At 50.7% G+C, this 19,175-nt stretch overlaps 1 protein-coding gene across 3 annotated transcripts in view; it reads left to right on the top strand.

Annotated features, from left to right (window-relative positions):
• ACSS2 (acyl-CoA synthetase short chain family member 2) overlaps positions 1-18,931 on the top strand; it is a 31,011-nt gene extending 12,080 nt beyond the window's left edge. The window contains exons 3-19 of one of the 3 annotated variants that reach the window (XM_048963324.1): positions 3,637-3,728; positions 4,438-4,541; positions 4,803-4,875; positions 5,683-5,758; positions 7,222-7,354; positions 8,905-8,943; positions 11,523-11,660; positions 11,883-12,053; positions 12,940-13,073; positions 13,584-13,716; positions 14,096-14,152; positions 14,257-14,337; positions 14,960-15,062; positions 15,212-15,280; positions 16,362-16,538; positions 17,210-17,284; positions 17,484-18,931. In XM_048963324.1, coding sequence (XP_048819281.1) covers positions 3,637-3,728; positions 4,438-4,541; positions 4,803-4,875; positions 5,683-5,758; positions 7,222-7,354; positions 8,905-8,943; positions 11,523-11,660; positions 11,883-12,053; positions 12,940-13,073; positions 13,584-13,716; positions 14,096-14,152; positions 14,257-14,337; positions 14,960-15,062; positions 15,212-15,280; positions 16,362-16,538; positions 17,210-17,284; positions 17,484-17,611 — 1,783 coding nt within the window. In that variant the 3' untranslated portion in view covers positions 17,612-18,931. Of the gene's footprint in view, positions 1-3,636; positions 3,729-4,437; positions 4,542-4,802; positions 4,876-5,682; positions 5,759-7,221; positions 7,355-8,904; positions 8,944-11,522; positions 11,661-11,882; positions 12,054-12,939; positions 13,074-13,583; positions 13,717-14,095; positions 14,153-14,256; positions 14,338-14,959; positions 15,069-15,211; positions 15,281-16,361; positions 16,539-17,209; positions 17,285-17,483 lie in introns of all 3 variants that reach the window. The other 2 variants (XM_048963323.1, XM_048963325.1) reach the window with 2 other exon arrangements.
• The last annotated feature ends 244 nt before the right edge of the window (positions 18,932-19,175 follow it).

Raw genomic sequence — 19,175 nt, 5'->3', positions numbered from 1 at the left:
GGGGGTCTGAGGAGTTGAAAATTGTTCTGTTTCAGAGGAAGGCTTGCTGTTAGCTCAGTCACACACCTGCAATTGCAGCAGAGCCACTGCTGTCGGTTTTCATCAGCAGTGCTTGAAGAAGATGCAGGCAGGGCTGTGGAGGTGAGCGCTTTGCTGTCGTGCTGTTTGAGTTCTATTTATTTATTTTTCAGTTGAATTTGGACAAGTGAGCTATTTGTGAGAGGCTCAGGGCTGATAGCTCTGGCTTTTATCTGTTGGGCACCAGAGGGAAGATGCTGCTCAAAAAGCTTTGCTTCCAGGAATTCAAGCTCATTTCTGACACACAGTACTTTACTTTCTTTGTAGCGTGCAGGTGGGCATTTCTCTAAATGCCCCATCTGAAATGTGTAATTGTGTTCACTTTTGTGCCAGAGAAAAGTGTAGAGCAGCCTGAGTGCTGTTGCAGCCCAAGTGTAGCTGTGGGCACTGCAAACTGTTTTCAGACAGAAGGAAGCTAGAAACAATTGCTTGCTCTTGAGAGTGTGCTCAGAAGCCTTTGCAGGAGATGCAAGTGGGCATCTTCTATAGAAATGTGGCCAGCACTCCATTAAGATGCAGGTCACCTTAAGATCTGAACTCATCATTCTGAAGCCTGGGGCACCCCTGCTGATGCTAGCTGTGAGGATGGAGCCAGGGAAGGATGTTGAAAGCCCTTTGAAAACCTTGGGGGAAAAGGTTTCAACTTCCCACCCCGTGTTCTGCTGTGCCCTGTGTGTGCTGGCTTTACAGTCAAGCCTGAGTGCGTGTCCCAGCCTGGGTGCATCTCTTGTGGCCTGGAGAAGGGGGCATACAGGACAGGCTCGTGTCCCCAGCAGGCTGTGAGCAGGATGTCAGTGTGGAGGTGTCAGACAAGAGACATGGGCTGCTCGTCCCTGCAGCCTTGCTGTCCCCTTTGCCCCTCAGACCTGACACAGAGAGCTGCAGTGAGGAATCAGAGGGGCTGGAGTGCTCCTGTTCCTATTTGGAGGTGTTACAATTGTATTGAAAAGAGATGGTTGGGGTTTCACCTGAGAAGTAGCTGAACTCCTACACATGGCTCTCTTGTTCTCCCTCCTCAAATGAAGGGGAGAAAATACTGAACAGGACTTAAGGGCTGAGATGAGGACAGGAACGTCCCTCCTGCAGACGCTCTCCTTTCTGAATGGATCCTGTGTGTGCATCCCACAGGTTGCAGCTCTCCACACCCTGCTCCAACATGGACCCTACCATGGGGCCCTTCCTTCAGGAGCAACTCTGGTGCAGGGCCCAACAGGTGGCAGCTCCCCTAGGCCTCCTGCTCCCTGCAGCTCTTCCCCATGGGCTGCAGCTCCAGATGGGCCCTGCTCCTGTGGGGCCCTGTGGGCTGTACCTCCTTCAGTCCATGTCCACTGCTGTACCATGGGCTGCTATGTGGCTGCACGTGGAGATCTGCTCTGTGCAGCACCCGTGGGCTGCGGAGGCACAGCCTGCACCACTACAAGCCTTCCCTAGGCTGCAGAGAACTTCTGCTCTGTGTCTGGAGCACTTCCTCCCTGCTCACAGAGGCTACCCTGCAGCCCTCCACTACCCAACCCCTGCCACGGAAACCCAGTGCAATTATCGAAGCACAGAGCTGTGTTTGCAGTGCTCCTGTGAGTCCAGCTCCAAGCTGTTTTGCACACTGCTTATTTCAGTGTTGCTGCACCCCCGTGGCTTAGATGCCTCAGTGAAGATCATTGCATGGTGAAGGTTGGCAGCAGTGTAACAGAAGCAGATTCTCTTGCTTTGAGTCAGATCAGTTACAGCTGCTCAGTCCAACCCTGAAATCAACTCTTGAATCTTTGACCTTGAAGTAATAAAATCTAAAAGGAAAACCCTGTGATTTCCTGGTTTCTCTTTACAAGCTGAAGGCCCTGCAGTATGGAATCCATGTAACGGTTTGTTGTGTAGCTCCAAGCGATGCGCTTGGTTATGAGCCAGGGCTGAGCTGCCTGTCCTGAGCACTGCTTCTTGTTCCCATTGATTTTTTTCACGTTGCATCTACCAATGTGGGGCCAAACTTGGGTCAGGATCATACCAGGAATCCCCTTTCTGAAACCCTGGGTCAGAAGATAGGGTGTGCAGCAGTGCAGGTGTCAGTGGGCCTGATTGCTGGAGCACTATGGAAGCCATGACTGTGAGTGGGTATCCAGAGTAAGGAGTCAAGTTTGTAAACAGCAGGTCCAGGAGCGGTTTTCAAAGCAGTGATCCAGATGAAGCCACCAGTTCTGAAAGCCCCGTCCTGCATGCGGCAGGAGGTGCAGGGCTTGTATCTGTGAGGCTGTGTGCTGTTTCCATGCAGAGCACATCTGACATCAGAGTGCATGGCTCCCTGGCACTGTCATGCTGATGCAGAACAGCCCTTCTTGGGGAGTTACGTGAGAAATGGGTGTATTTCTTTAACACATTTCAGTGCCACAGCAGCCCTCCCTCTGCTCGTGTTAATGGGGAAGAGGAAGCAGCAGGCAGTTTCAGCACTTGGCTTTGTGTGCTCTGAGCTGTTTGAGATGTTCAAGGTGTGAGGTTTGTGCTCCCAAGTTAGAGGCAGCCTGCCTTGGCCCTGGGGCAGGATCCTGTGCACAGAGGTGCATCCTGGCAGCTCCCCAGCTGGTGTTGGCTTTCAATGTGCCTGCACGTACCCCAGGGGACACTTTTCAAGGGGAACAAGCAGCTGAGAGCGATCTGGGAGTCACTGATGATGGTGTGCTGCCTGCCTTGGGGAGAGATGTGGGGTAGTGTCTCCTTCTCTAGGCACGGGGGACCACTGCTTTGCCACCTGGGAGCTCATTTCAGGTTTCCATTGTTAATCTCCTGCCTCACTGTGCAGTGGCTGAAGCGTCATTAAAATCAGCAGGTTTTTATTTTGGTAACAGACTGTTTCCTAGGGGAATGTGACATTTCTGTTTCATCTCTGGGTGCAGCTCTTGGCTCTTCTTCACGCTACTGTGTTCAATGCCAAGGTCCCACTGAACTGGCACCTTTGTAGCAGGAGCCCAGAGCTTGTTTATGGAGAACTGCAGAGAATAATGCATATGTAATATGCATGTAATAATGTGTAATATTAATAACATGTATGATAATGCATAATAGTGCAGTAACTTAAATATACCTGCGTGTATTTGTTGCAAGTGACCTTGGAAAATAAGACAGCCTTTGGCACCAATCCCAGGCCATCAGAAGGTGGGTATGTAAGGGGAGGGTGTTCCTACAGGCCAGCACTGGCCTGTGTCTCAGGCAGACGTGTCTGCAGGCATGTGAGCAAGCATGCCGTACCATAAATCTCAGCTTCCTTTCAAGTGTGGCCACCCTTACTGTTGGAACTGTCGGCTCCTTCTTCCTCTGTCTCCTATGTGAAGGTACCTTGCATTTCCACTGGATGCATTTGATTGTAGATGTAGTGATTTACATGGGGTGGGGAGCTTGGACTAAATCGTTTTACTGATGGACAACTTCAGTCCAGATTTGGAGTTCTGGGGTTCAGTTTCTCTGCTCAGGAGGACAAGTGGGAACATCAGTGCTGTCCGTGGGGACAGTACCTCTGAATTTGCACTGTTCCCTTGTAGTGCTTGCACAGTAACAAAGACCTCCTTGTTTTTCCAGGGAAGGGAATGAACCAGGGGATTCTATGAAGATCACATACGGCGAGTTGTTGCGCAAAGTCTGTCAGTTTGCCAATGTCCTCCATAACCACGGTAGGTGGCTGGAGCAAGGGGAGAGTTACATACTGGGAAAGCGTTAGACCAGTTTTTGGAGATGGCATCATTTTTTTGCATGGTTGCTATTCTATTAAATGCAACATGCTTCATTTCTCTGGCTGCTTCCACAGCTGTGGAGGAGGTGTGTGCAGGTTTACTCTGCAGTGTGTTCTTACACAGCTGTTTCTAGCTCATCAATGTTGCTTGTTCCTTCCAGCTGTACAAGAAAGGAACTTGTGCTCAAAACTTTCTCCTCTGAGATTTTCCAAATAGCAGTGAGGTTCTGCCTCTTTCAAGAGACTGAACATGTCTGATCTCAGAACGTGCAACATTCATTGCTGCACATTCTGACCATTGCAGCAAGCTCACAAGAGCAGTAAGGCTTGAAAGGCAGAACACACGTGCTCAGTACCCCTGGGCAGTCTGGAGCTCTTTTCCTGGTCGTTACTGATGTGATGCTCCTTGCATTTCTGCCGTGGTGCATGGGCACTGCTGGGGAATGGCAGTGGAAGTTCATGCCTGTTGGCACTGCTTTGGCCTGGACAGCTGAAATGTTCTTCCCAAGCTGGCTATGCTCTAGCTCCAGCTGAAACTTTATTGTGTGTGTATAAACATTGGCTTAAAATCATTAGCCTTTTTCTGTAGCCTGTTCCTTTGGCATGGTGTGATCATTTTGATAAATGACATGTTTGTTTTCCTTTCACAGGTGTGAAGAAAGGTGACCGAATCTCCATCTACCTGCCGATGATCCTGGAGCTGGTCATAGCCATGCTTGCCTGTGCCAGGATTGGAGCCATCCACTCTGTTGTGGTAAGAGCAAGCCTTGTGCATCGCTGTTTGGGAGCAGCTGTTGGTCTGGGGAGAGTGAGGGAGGGGGACTGGAAGAGCTGAAAGGATGGGTGCTGACCATAACATGGATGGAAACTAAATGTGGTGCGTTCTGTGCGCCATGGAATGAGCTCCTCTAGGTCTTTCCATCAGTGCATGCTGTTACCATTTACCATGGGATAACAGTGCAGCTGTGGCCATTCCTTTTGTGTTGCTTGCTAACTTGGTTGTGTGATCTGCCAGTTTGCAGGTTTCTCAGCAGACTCTCTTTGTGAGCGGATCCTCGACTGCGGTTGCTCCCTCCTCATTACGGCAGGTAAAACATGCTTCAGTGCCCCTGACTCTGAGCTGTTTCTCTTGGCTGTCTGAAGGGTCTGTATTTTAAAAGCCAGATGTGCTTGGAATTGGAAGAGGAAGGGGCAGTGCTTCAGCTGAGCTGCTGCAAGGCGGATATGCTGCTTGTAGCTGTGCTTGAGGACTGCTTTCCTCTTTGAATGTACTGCGAAGCATCTAAGCAGCCCGCCCACTTTGTCCTGTAAAGCATGATGTCACCAGCTGCTAATAGCATGTTTCCCAACGCTTCTCATCCATGTTCCTCTTCAAAATGTGCCAGATGTTTGCAAGATGTATCATTCATGGGCCTGCCCAAATTTGAGGGATTCCCTCTCTTCCCTATTTCGAGAAAATTCCTATCACAACTCTCAGCTTTGCAAAGCAAGGGATCAAGAAAGTGTTTGCACGTAAAGCCAATGCATTTTCCAAAGCTGTATTTTCTGAGGTAGTGCTGTTACTGTTAATAGGTTCACGGCATGGAAGGAACCCATTAAATACTGTGATGTATGTTCTGGCCAAGTTGCATTATTCCCCACAGAATATTCCTAAGAGACTTTTCAGGTCAGATTTGAACCTCTCCCAGGGAAGGAATTTCACCATTTCCCTTGGCATCTGTTTCTCTAGGCTAAAAGGGCGTATTAGGAAACCTTTCCCATCAGCTGCTTGACTGCTTTCCCTCCTTCTGGTGCATAAATTCTGTTCTGACCTCCTGAAGCTGCCTGTTGTTTCTAGCTGTCCCAGGCTGCCTTGGCTGCGGAGCCTCTCTCTCACTGTTCTTACTGTTTTGCAGATGCCTTTTATCGAGGGGACAAGCTGGTCAACCTGAAGCAGATTGCAGATGAAGCTCTCCAGAAGAGCAAAGACAAGTAAATTCAAATTCTTTTGTGAAAGGGCACTTGTTGGAGTCTACTCCTGCACAAATGGGAGTGTAAATGTTCATGGTGAAAATGGCCATGACCAAGGGTGGATCTCCCAGTGCAAGTTGTGAGCAGTCTGACACCATACTGTGGTGTATATTAAAATGGAGCTTAAATCTTGCCCAAAAGCCGCTTGCTCAACCATAATGAAATAAAACAGATATTTCAGCTGTGGAAGATGGCTGTGTCGCAGGAACCAGAGCTTTAATTGGCATGTGCCAGTCTGTGCACAGGATTAATGCCTGACTCCATTTCTTGAATATGTCTTCACTGCAGTACTGGTGAATCATAAAGAGGGGCAGATGTTACCATCCCATTCTAAAGAAAGGGAAATGAACATGATGAAATGACTTTACCAGGCTTACAGACACAGTCACTGTCATGCAGGAGACCACACCCAGATCCATGCCAAAATCTCCTCTTCCAATTGTTTTGGCTTCTGCACTGACGAGACGGATGCACATCATAATAATGGATAGCTTCACTTGGGGAAAAAACACGCAGACACTGGTCATGACTTTTTTGCAACCTTTTGTTTAGTAGGCAAAGTATTCCTTGCTTAGTAAGAATAAAGGTGACATATCTGTAGAGAAGAGTTGCTAACACTCACTGTGATTTTGCATTCAACTTGTTAGATCAAACATGCAATTCTAGGGCAGACAGCCTGAATGTTAAAAATTCAAACTCTTTAGAAGTGTTTTCAAGTCTTTTGTTTGTAGAAGCAGTTACGTGGTAGGACAACTAGAATTTAAAGCTGATGAAGCTAACTGATGGAGATGATGTGTTGGTACCTGATGTGTAATTTGGCTTTGGAAATCTTTGCCCTCTCTGGAGTGTACAGCTGATCACTCCTAGGGATGGAAGCAGCTGCCTGGCATCTCGTGGGTGCTGTGGGAGGTCCTGCTCAGATCCACAGACAGGCAAATTAGGGATTTGTCAGGCAGTGAATTGTGAGAGATGCTTGTGGAATCCTTCCTTCTTCTTCAGGAACGGTACACGTATGGTTTACTTAATAATACCCCATTAAATTCTGCACAGACCTTTCCTTTTCTCCAAGCTCTGCTCCTGTGCTGTGGCATTGCTCACGTCCCACAGCAATTCATGATATGCCTGAGGTTTGCATGGCTGCATCTGCAGTGCAGATGGAGGGGAGGTGATGAGGGGTGAGACGTGCAGCAGGGCCTCCCTGTGCAGCTGTGTCCAGGCTGCCTTCCTGTTCCCTTGCTCCCAGCAGTGCCAGGCAGCAGAACAGCTCTTCCCAGTGAGCTACTTGTGAGGGTGTGCAGGCAGCATACACTCTGGGTAAAGAAAAGCAGCTCAGGGCCTCAGCTCTGCCTTCAGCACAGCCCATAGAACACAAAGGGCAGGCATAGCCTGAGCAGCCTCATCTGACAGCTCCTTCCCCCTTACAGGGGCTTCCCTTTGAAGAAGTGCATTGTGGTGAAGCACCTGGGACGAGAGGAGATAGCAGCAGACGAGGAGATAGCAGCAGACGGGGCATGCAGCCAATCTCCCCCTCTCAAAAGGCTGTGCCAGGATGTGCAGGTATGCTCTTAGGAGGTTAGGAACTGGGAGGGATTTTTTTATTATTTTCATTTCCCTTCAACAAATTCAGTGTGAAATCACTGCCGTGCTTCTCTCAACGCTTCTGTTTTCTGACTCCTGTTCCTGCTTTCTCCCCTGCTTGCTGTTGTTGCTTTGAGTGGTACAAAGAAGGGTTCCTTTGTCTTTCCCAGATCCCCTCCCGCTGCTTTCTTTAACACCATTGCTAGCTGCCAGCCCACAGGGCTCCTGATTGCACAGCAGGCTACAGCTTCCACAGGCTGGAAGTCTTAGGACAAGGACAAGGTACTTGCTTCTCTCTGGCCACCAAAGGGTTCTTCCTTTTCAATCTTGTATCTGTCTCCCATTTTGTGTGAGGAGGAATGTCTTCCTGTGCTGTAGCTATAGCAGTGGAAACAGAAGAAAGAAACAGAAGATTTGTTCTTATGACTGGCTTCAGGCCCCAGGATAACAATTACAGAAATGCTGGGAGCAGTGCAGTTGCTGCGTAGCTGGCACTGCATCAGCTGCTGGAGCTGGGGCTGTCTCTTGCAAAAGAAACCAGATGGAAAGATGTGGGCCAGAGACATGGGGTGAGATGGGGTGGAGGGAACAGAAGGTGTCAGGGAGCCGTGGCTTCCTACTGAGCTCTTGAGGCTGTGACAGTCCTGCTGCACAGTGCAGCCAGGCACAGCCTTTGTCTGCCGTGATGGGATGCTTCGGTCACCACCCAGCACTAACAGCACGCTGCGTCTTGCAACGTTATATTCTGTCCCTAAGCATCTGCCAATTAATTCACAGCAGTGCGTGGAATCATCTCCAGGTGCTGGGTACTGCCTGGGCAGGTAGCTTGCCCAGAAATGGGCTGTGTTTTGGGGTTGTGTTTGACAGAGCTTTGGACTCTGCTTTCAGAAAGGTGCTTGGTGCAAGTCCCTAGCAGCAGACTGTGTCTTTAGGTTACCTTTGCTTGTTCAGCTGTGTTAATGATAAGGGGTGTTGTGCAGCGTTTGCCACATTGAGTTCCTTTGCCTGTCTCTTACCTGCAGTGGGGAGCTGCAGGGAGTGTGAAAAGTGAAGCTGGGCAGCATTTCTGTGCTGCGTTTCCTGGATGAGATGCCATGGAGAAGCCTATCCCTATGCTGATTGCTGGGGATGTGAGGCTCTTGAGCAGCCATTCAGGCAGAGATGGAGTGGGGCTGCCTCTTACCCTTTGGCTCTTGTTTGGACACTTTATTAAGGATTGCTTTCCCCTTTGAGTTCATTGCTGCTCTGTTGGCTTTTGTAACACTGTCGGGCGGTTGGTGAGCTTGTCCTGGTCTATGCTGTTGTACCCAGCTGGCCGTGTGCAGGAGGGGCTCTGAGACCTGCCCAGAGGTGTTGGGCCCCTAGAGAAGGCAAACTGGGCCACAGCTGTGCTCAGAGAGCATCTCCTGGCCTGGGCCCTGGATCAGAACTCCAGCCTGCCAGGTCAACATGGGACTCCTTGCCTTTCTAAGCCTGGTGTGGATCCTCCTCTTCTCAACTTTCACACCTTCTTTGTGGATTTTTAACAGGAAAAAAAGACTGAAAGCTCACAGAGACTCCATCCCAAGGTATTTACGCACAGTGCTGTCTTTCTCTTCTTGACACTTCCCCTCTGTTCTCCCCTCCAGCCCTTTCTAACCGCACAAACTCTGCACGGCCACGCGTGCCCTGCTAACTGTGTGACCAGCAGCTGCATGTTAGCAATAGGTGCCACATCTGCTTGGCTGCAGACACTGTGTGGAGCCATTTGCCCAGCAGCACAAGGGCAGCAAGTGTGGTTGGGATCCTGCAGTGTCTATGATGACCTCCAGAATCAGAGGGTGAGGAGATGTGTGTGTGCTGTGACTGCCTGGCTGCCTTCTGCTTCCTCTTCACAAAGGAGCAGTCCAGACCTCTCTGTTCTGGTGGTGGCAGGATGGCTGCTGAGCACAGCCTGGGGTCAGCAACGCCAGCTTTGCTGCTGGAAACAGATTGGCTTCTGTGAATACACCTGGATGCATGTGAGTGTGCTTGCAAGATGAAACTCAGAACCAGTAGGACTTGGTGGCAGCATCAGGATGATGTTTCACCTCTACAGGCAGTACTCACAGTGTGCTTTCCATCATCACGGGGCCAGCAGGAACCACAGGCAGCTCCCCAGGTGCAGAGGTGTGCAGGGCCAGGAAGCCTGCAGCCCCACAGCCCAACCCAGCGCCAGGGCTTTGCTCACTTGACTGAGGAGCTGCAGTTACAGTGCTTGTGTAAACTGAACACAGGCCAGCCAGCACGTATCCTCTGCTAGAGCACCACAAGAGCCAGGGTTTGCATACTGGGCTTTTATTAGTCAGCATCACTGTGTGACTTTTTGAGATTCAGATGATCCCTTGGCATCAGCTGCCCCATGGCCTTGCTGCCAACCCGAGTGTGATGTTCAGTGATGGGCAGGTGTGTGCTAGCTCCCATCCTACATTCCAGAGTTACATCAAGCTCTCAGACCTCCCTGGATCAAGCTGTCCAGCTCTCAGAGACCACAGGCACCTCTGTCTCTGCTGCGTCCTTCAGCTCTAGGTCTCCTTCCTTTCTAACCGGGTAGTGTAACTGTGTAGGACAGAGGCAGCATGCCCTGTTGTGTGTACTGGTCTGGCACTGAGGGCTGTGTGCCATTCATGGGTCTGAGGTGGAACAGAGGAAGTTTGGTGCTAACACGTAGTGATCCTTGGAGGAGAGATGCCAGAAGGCAGCAGGTAGGCTGGTATGAGCTGAGCATGGATGTGTTCAGTGTGGTGCCTTGCTGAGAGCTTGCTGATGTGCCTCACTTATGGAAATTCTCTCCGGGTGCCGCGGGGTTGTGTGAGAGCTTTCAAAATGGGCTCAACTGTGCAGTGCTGTCAGTGAAGGGGCAGAGGAGCTGGCGTTTCTGCACCGTGTACGAGAGCTGTGTGCAGCAGAATCCCAGCGCCTCCAAACGGCCCATGCACATCTCAGGGCTGCAGTACATCACTGCCACCCCGTGGCTGCTCTGTGCATGGGTGTGCTCCAGCTGAGAGAATTCTGGGGTACATCTGCTGCCCTTGGGCTGCTCTGTATAGCCCTCAGCTGTGAGCTGTTGGGATCCACTCTGTGGAAGAGGTTCCCTGCCTTGGTGAGTGCTAGGAGCAGCTGCTATGTCTGCTCAGCCACGGAGTTCCACCAGGACCAGAAGATCCTATGCTGATGTTTCCATCCTGCTTTGCTGAGGTGTTTACATCTCTACATCTCTTCTTGGACCAAAGGCACCTTCCAGTTCTGTTTGCTAACAAGAAATTCTTGTACAAGTGACTGCTGGAGCCTGGGTGACAGCTTGGGGACAATGCACAGACTGTGCTGCACAGTGCGCCCTTGTTCTTCCAGCTGATGTGCCCCTGGTGAGCCCTCCACATGCTGCAAGGCTGGGGATCAGCATGCCTGGCTTTGTGGAGGTGTGGGCAGTGGAGGTGTGCTGTCAGTCTGAAGAGCTCAGCTGTTCCCAGGCTCCTTCATGGAGAGGAGAAAAGATTGCGTGGAACTGGTTCTTGCACTGAGCTGTGCATTCTGGAGATGATAGCGGCCAGCGCAGCTCTCAGGCCTCCATGGGTGCTGGTAGCCCTGTCATAGCCTTGGCACCCTTGATGGGCAGTCAGTGCTGGCTGGTTCAGCATTGGAGCAGCCACTTCTTATCAAGATAGTTGTCTTAAAATTGGATATAACAGATTTTTGGGTCTTCAGGGACAAGAAGCCTGATGTGTTCCTTTTGGTCTTGTGACCCCCATGATAACAAGACCCTGCAGTGTGGCTGTGATGGAGGATGTGTGGCTGTGCCAAGGCTTCTGGCTTGGTTGTTTGCAGCTCAGTGGCAGCTCACAGAGCCAGGAGGGGTCCTGTTTTCTATGAAAGGGCAGAGCAGCCACGGCTGCTTCTGAGAGGGGTTTGTTGGTGTTGCCAGTGGTCTGGAAAATCTGCTTCAGGTCTTGCAGGAACATCTTGACTGAGAGTTGCAGCTCTGATGCATGATTTCCAGTTCTGGGCAGAAGCTGTGCCATGAGTAACTGGCTGGATAGGCCAAGAGGGGTGACAGGGTTGGGGCTGCAGCCACTTGTCCCCTCTCCATGCCTTTGTGGAGGGCCTGTTCCTAATGTTGGGCTTTTCTCAGATCCCCTGGGATCCACACATGGATGTGTGGTGGCAAGATCTAATGAGCGGCGCCAGCACGGAGTGTGAGCCTGAGTGGTGCGACTCAGAGGATGAACTCTTCATCCTCTACACAAGTGGCTCAACTGGAAAACCCAAGGTACGTTTTCTACATAGCCTGCTGCCCTGTGGGGATGGGCTGAGCCAGAGCAACCCCCCAGTGATGGGAGGAGGGAGATCCTGCTGCCTTGCAGGAGGGGCTGTGTTTGTGTTGTGCTCAGCTGCTGTTTAATCTCGATGAAACAGTGATTCTCAGCTTGGCCAGGGAGATGGGGGCCTTGGTGGGAACATGACCTGATGGTTCTGTGCCTTCTCTTTCCAGGGTGTGCTGCATACAGTGGGTGGATACATGCTTTATGCTGCCACTTCATTTAAGTATGTCTTTGACTACCAGCCTGAAGACATCTATTGGTGCACAGCTGACATTGGATGGATAACAGGCCATTCCTACATCACTTACGGACCCTTGGCAAATGGGGCAACTAGTGTATTAGTAAGTGCTCGATGGCCACTGGGTGCCTGTCCTCTAAGAAGTTAGGCATGGTGGTGCTTTGCTCTGTGAGGAGCACATCAGGATTTGCTTTTCTCCCTTGTACGAGGCCGCATTGTACTGTCCATGCCGTATTGTAGCATGCTGTGGTTTGTGAGGAAGGATGGTATTCCCCAAAGAGATGTGGGTTACTCCATAGTGGCAGCGGGATGGCCAGGCTGTGTGTATAACTTGCAGGTAATTTGTTTTTCAAATGCTCACATTTTTTTCTCTTAGAAGTGCCAGCCTTGTGTAAACAGGCATCAGGACAACTGCAAGCTAATGTGAAAGCTGGACTGGAAGCCAGGCAGTAAAGTTGTTGCTGCTGGCACTAATTTGACAACCTGCATTTAATTCCTGTACCTGTATCTCGCTTGACAGTGTATGGCTGTAACTTGTATACACATCAGGAACCAGAGCCTTGGGTCCAAAATTCCCATGTGATAGAGCAAGCAGGAAAATATGTCATCCAGGGAGAATCCTCTTTAGGGTTCTTAGTGCTGTCGGCTGTGGGTCTCCACAGCGTGGTGTGGCATTACCCTATGCTACGAGGGCAGTGTCACTTGGGCTGGTGGGACTGCGTCACTCTGATAGCCACTCAAGTGTCCTCCCTGCTAGGGTGTTTTAGGGGACGTTTGCTAGGACACTTGGGGTGAGAGGGTGCAAAATCCATCCTGAGGAAGAAGTAAGAAGGGTCCTGAACTGGTTTCACTGCGTGATGCCCCTGGCACGCCTCTAAGATCACACAGGGGTACAGCTGCTCTCGGCTCTTGCTTGAGGAAGGGCTGCAGGTCGTTTTGGGGAGGTGGCACTGAGGAACAGCTGTGTCACTGCCCTGTCTCCCACTCAGTTTGAAGGTATCCCCACCTACCCGGACGCTGGGCGAATGTGGAGTATCATTGACAAGTACAAGGTGACCAAGTTCTACACGGCACCCACAGCCATCCGGCTGCTGATGAAGTATGGGGAGGAGCTCGTAAAAAAGTGAGTCAGTCCCCAGGAGCACGGGGGTCCCTGGCACCAGCACACCTTCCTCTCTGAGCAGCAGTATCCCACCATGTTGTCTGAACAAAACAGGATTTTTGGCCTTCAACCCAGCGATTTGCACCCCTTCACTGCCTTCGATGTGGCACCCCAGAGCAGGTTGTTCTTTTTCACTGTGAGCTGCAGCTAAGCTTTGAGACTGCAGGTTCTCCCCTGCTCCCCCACTCAGGGCTCACAGAGGGGTGTCGGGCAGAGGGGCCCCCCTGTGCTGCAGCTTGGCCCAAAGAAGGGAAGGAGCAGAGCCAAGTGGGAGCTTGGAGCAGGAGGCAACAAAACCACGGGGGCTTCCCTTCTTCCCCTGTGACAGAGAGCTGAGAAGGGACTGAATCGTTGAAACTCCAAATATATTTGAGAGGCCTGGGGATTCCTGCAGGCTCTGCAGTGCCACAGGCTCACAGCTGCTTTTCTCTGCGGCCTGCTGAGCCCCTGTGAGCCCCCTCCTCTCTGCAGGCACAGCCGGAAGTCTCTGAAGGTGCTGGGGACCGTTGGGGAGCCCATCAACCCTGAAGCCTGGCTGTGGTACTACCGTGTGGTGGGAGAGGAGAGGTGTCCCATTGTGGACACATTCTGGCAGACAGAGACGGTGAGTCCTCAGCTGGGTGTCTCTGGACTTCTTTTTCTTTGTGCTCCCAGCAGGCAGCGTGGTGTCTTTGCAAGTTTCCCATCATGTTTCTTTGGTGCTATTGGAACCAGTTGTTCTCCTTGTCTAGGAGCTTTTCCCAGCATCTCATGTAGCCTGCAAGTGTTGGTTCCCCTTCTCTCCCAGGGCCTCAAACAGGCGCCATGGGAAGACCTTCTCAGAAGAGTTCCTGAGAAGGTCTGCTCCGAACCCTGTTCTCCCTCTCTTTGTCATCTCCTGCAGTTTCAAAGCTTTGTGCCCAAACATGGACACCCTCTCCTCTGCTGTACCCTTCCCCACAGGCTGGCATCATTAATCTCATTCCTTTTGCCTCTGTTCTCAGGGTGGCCACATGCTTACACCTCTTCCTGCCGCCACCCCCATGAAACCAGGCTCTGCTGTGAGTATTGCTGTTGCCCTGACAGGGAGGGCTCCCCATCCCTCTGTGCAAAGTTTGAATGCCTCAGCTCATCATGTCTCCTTGCTGTCTGGTGCCCATGGCAGACGTTCCCCTTCTTTGGTGTGGTCCCTGCCATCGTGAACGAGTCGGGGGAAGAGCTGGAAGGAGAAGCAGAAGGCTACTTGGTAAAGAGGGGCTGATCTTCCTCACCCTACCCTTGTCTGTTCCCCACGAGCTCCAGGACGTTCTGGGTAGCGTATGCACATCTCTGCTTACACTGGATCCCTTGGGTGGCAGGAGCTCTCTTTACTGCTGTAACTCACTGTGAATTTTGTGCCATGAACAAGCTGTTAAATGATCCATAAAGGCACTTGCATGCATGAGCATGGCAGGAGGGAGTGGAGGGGCTTTCTCAGTAGCATGAGGCAGTAGCTGTCTGAGTGCCATTTCTTACGGCCACCTCTGCAGCATCTCCCTCATTGCACAGCACTGCAAACACTGAGCTACTTTCCTTCCACTAGCAGAATAAACAGTTTATAGGATCCTGAACTGGGGGAGGCAGAAAGCAGGTATTTGATAGATACCTTGAGCCTTGGATGAGTTCTTCAGAGTAAAGTTGTTCTTTCCATGTCCCAGGAGCTACAAAAGGGTTATGCTGAGCTGGCAAGTCCTGGAACAGTGTAGGAAGTGCTCTAGCTGCCCAGCAGTACTGTGGGTCCATGGAGGTGATTTAGAAATGCTGACGAACAGCAGAGGCCACTCGGTTAACTGTTGACCACTGACTCAGGTCTGCATTTTTCACTGTAGGTGTTTAAGCAGCCCTGGCCAGGGATAATGCGCACACTGTATGGAAACCACCAGCAGTTTGAAACCACGTACTTCAAGAAGTTCCCTGGGTACTACGTGACAGGTGATGGTAAGGCTGTCTGGGCAGTGTGTGGGTGCAGAGGCTTGGGGACAGCAATTAAAATCTTGCACAGTCCTGGCCTCAGGATCCCTTATCAGTTGCTCCAAGAGCTGGCACTGCTTCTTCATGCTGTCATTTCTGGCTATTTTTAGGTTGCAGGAGAGATAAAGATGGTTATTACTGGATCACAGGGCGAATTGATGACATGCTGAATGTTTCTGGTAAGAACAGCTTTTTTTTTGTCTTCAGTGGGAGCCAGCGTGCTTCCTGATGCTGGTTAAAAGAGCCTCTTTGCTTTTATGGAGAGCATTTCTCTGTACGTGAGACTGCCCAGCAGCCTGTCCTCTAGATGGATCTAATTGCTGGATCAGGTTTATATCCAAATCAGACCTGCCTGTGACTTTGTGATTCTGAATTAATTCCTCCAGTAGCAGTACACTGGAGGGAAGGAGCCTTCTGCAGTATCTTAAAGCAGATCCTCAGCCAACATACATGCTTTGTGTTGAAGCACAGACATCCAGGCTGGGCAAGACCTTGCAGTCTTTAATCCAACATGTAGCTCCAGGTAGGGTTAACATAAAAGCTGGATCAAGCTGCTCAGTGCTTTGCCCCCAGAGATGGAGGTTCTCTGTCCTCTCCTGGAGTTGTAGCCTGCAGGTACTCATTACTGGCTTTGAGATGCTGCTGTACTTTTTTACCTGCACCAAACTAGATCCATTCATCAGACAAGCTACATCCTCACCAACTGATTGTTTTGGGAGTTGGTCACCTTCCTGTGGTTTTCTGTGACAGCAGTCCCAGAATAACAGAGTGTGGGTGCAGGAAGTATACAAAAGTGAGTTGTGCCCCAGCCTTGTGTTGGGAAGCTCCGTTTCGTATCTCCACAACAATGACCTGGAGCAGCGCAGGTCCAGCCTGTTCCTCCTCAGCTGACCTTGTGGCCAGCTCTCCTCTTACCAAATCCAACTCCTCAGCCTGTGATTTGTGTAATCCTGTGTCTGTGAACAATTCACAGACCTGTCGAAGAAAGAAACCTAAAGGTGGGAAGGAAAACAGCCAGGGGAGGTAGCCTCACCCTGCAGCCTGAGCTCATGTGAGTGATGCCTGGCAGCCCTGTGGGGCAGCCCACACCACTGAACTGCTAAAATGGGCTTGAGAAAACAGCTGGAGAGAGAAGCGAGTGAAAGCAGTCCTCTCAAACATACAGCTCAGGGCTTTTTACACTTCCTGACCTCTTCCTCCTGGCTGCTGGGGGGCTGCAGGCCTCCGCGCAGCTCTGCAATGCGCTGCCTCTGTTTCCAGGCCACTTGTTGAGCACTGCAGAAGTGGAGTCAGCTCTGCTTGGGCATGCAGCCGTCTCTGAGGCCGCTGTGGTCAGCCACCCACATCCCCTGAAAGGCGAGTGCCTCTACTGCTTCGTGACCCTGAAAGATGGCCATGAATTCACCAAGGACCTGGCAGATGAGCTGAAAAAACAAGGTAGTAACAGCCAAACAGGTTGGAGGCTGCTGCAGGGGGTGGAGGGGTTAAGGGCTCGGGTGCTTAAATGAGGGTGCATGTAGTCTGGGGAATGCAGCATGGACAACTGCATCAAGGTGCCCCCTCTGATTAGAGAACACGGCTGGCAAAGACTAAAATTAGTTCTCCTGGCCTTTGGCTGCTCATGTGATGCCGTCTCTACCTCTTGGGAGCTGGCAATTGCAGGGACAACTTGGGTAGCTTTTGTTTGCAGTGGTGGGCATGGTTCCTGTGGCTCTTCCTGGTTGATTTGAGAACTGTTTGGTTACTTTGGGAGGCAGAAGGGAACGTTTGCAAACCTGTCTCCTGCAGCCAGCAGGCGCTGGCAGAGCAGGGACTGACCTGCCATGGGACTTTCTTCTCTGCAGGAACACATTAGGGAATCGATTCTTGCTCCATCAAAATGGTAACAGTGATTGGTACAGAGATTATTGAGGTCTCTTGGAAATAGAGAAAATGAGAACTGGAGTGCAGCTGCCTTTGGGAAGATGTGCTGAACCACACACTGTGTGAGCACCAGGCTGCCCTGGGAGCTGGGCTCTGCGTGCCTGAACTCAGTAGTCCTGCCAGAAAAATATGTGCAAGATCTTCTTATATCTCTAATGAAGATTATTTTTTTTTTTATTTTGCAGTCAGGGAAAAAATCGGACCGATAGCAACGCCTGATTACATCCAGAATGCTCCCAGCCTGCCCAAAACCCGTTCAGGTAAGGCTCCCAGCTGGGGAGGACCAACCAGTTCCTGCCAGTGGAAAGGAATTATCCCTGAATTGTTTATCTGGGAGCAGCCAAATCCCCAGGGAGCATCCCTAGGGCATATGGGATGCTGTCGGTCTGGGCACTGACTTTTGCTAGGGATGCTGAAGAGATCCTAAGTCCTGCTTTCCTTGCATGGTTGTCCTTACAGGAAAGATCACCAGGCGGATACTAAGGAAGATTGCCCAAAATGACAGAGATCTGGGGGACATCTCCACCTTGGTAAACCCAGGCATTATAAACCAGCTTTTCAACAACAGATGCGACACCAAACTGTAGCAGCATGACTTCTGCCTGCTGAACAGAACTGTAGCAGCAGTGTCCTAATGAGCAGGTCCCTCAAGTATCCACTGTCTGCCTTGGGAAAGAAACCTTCACCTGTTGAAATTGAATGTACAAATGTTAAGAGATGAAGGAAGGCTGACCCTGGAGAGGCTGCGTCTTGCCAGCATGTTCATGCCTTGGAGGAGCGTGCACGTCACATCGGAGATGGGTATCACACACCTGAGGTTTGGCCTCATTTATGCAGGGACTTGTGACCTGTGCTCCTCTGTTTTCATCACCTCGATCTTGGTTTTTATTGTTTTCTCTTGGGGGGGAAGGGGGTGTTGATTCACTTTATGTAGTTGAGGGACCCTGGTGTCCTTAGTTGGTTCCCTTAGTGGGAAGGAGCTGGGGGCAGATTGTAGGGGAAGTGGTACTGGAGTTACTCAGTGCAGGCAGGCATGGGATGCTCATCTACCACTGTCTACATGCTGAGTAACCTTCCTTTTCTACTCAGAGCTATGGGAAAACTTAAAAGCACTCTCACATCCTAAGCACAACTGAATTTTAGTCTTGCATCCACTGTTTTTTAGCTTAGGTCCCATACCTGAAAGAGAATGAGGTAAGGCTTGGGAGCTCTGTGCTTTAGCTGGATTTTTTAGAGCTCTTTGGTACAGAGCACTGCAGAGGCATCTTTCCCACTGCAAACCAATCAAACGTGTGTTACTTCTGCTTAAATCTGGCATGACCTTATGATGATGAGAGAAAACAATAACTCCAGCCCAAGTCTGAACACCATGAGGGTGCTACCAAAGCCAACATTTCCTCATCAAGTTAATTACATTGAACATCAGCCCTGGATTGAGCTGGGAAGGATACCTCCTTGTAATGTCTGTATTGAAATCACACCTGAGCTGTTTGATTTCTACACTTAAACCAAAGGACAAACGAGCTTTAAATCTTGCTGCAACAGGCTTTACCCTTAAACTGAGCTGGTGTTTGGCTGGCTGGGAAGGAGGAGGTAACTCTTCCAAGGCCCAGGGCAGGTGTTGCAGGTGCTCTGCAGAGCTGCTGCCCAAGTCTCATTTCTTGCCTGCTGCTCTCACCAGTATGGTATCTGTGACCTACAACCTCAGTCATGCCTGTGTCCCATATACCACCCACTGCTCCCTTCCACAGGATTGTGCCACTTCTTTAACGTGAGTTCCTACATCTGTTCTCCTCCTCTGTTACTACTTGTTGTGTAAGTTTGGCTGGAGACAGCTAAAACTCTATGCAAAATGGAATAAAAATTCAAGAAAACAAAACAGAAACAGGTTCAGAGCATGTGTAGGGGTAGGTACATTGTAAATGTTTGTCTGGTGTGGAGTCCAGGGGGAGACCTCTGTGCCGTAACCAGGAGCTGCTCTGGAAGCCACAAGTGGCGTGGGACAGACACTGATCCCTGTGTTGTGGTTGAGCACTGATGGTGCTTATGTGGCTGCAGTGGTGTCAGCTGATGCTTTTCTCTTTTCCCAAGGCTGTGGCTCAGTCTGTGCTGCCCCTACACTGGGCAGAGGGCAGAAGCTCCAGCACCAGA

The sequence above is a fragment of the Lagopus muta genome, chromosome 16 (assembly GCF_023343835.1).
Source record: "Lagopus muta isolate bLagMut1 chromosome 16, bLagMut1 primary, whole genome shotgun sequence".
Classification (NCBI taxonomy): Eukaryota; Metazoa; Chordata; class Aves; order Galliformes; family Phasianidae; genus Lagopus; species Lagopus muta.
The sequence above is the reverse complement of the archived record's forward strand: the minus strand, read 5'-3'. Positions and strand labels throughout refer to the sequence as shown.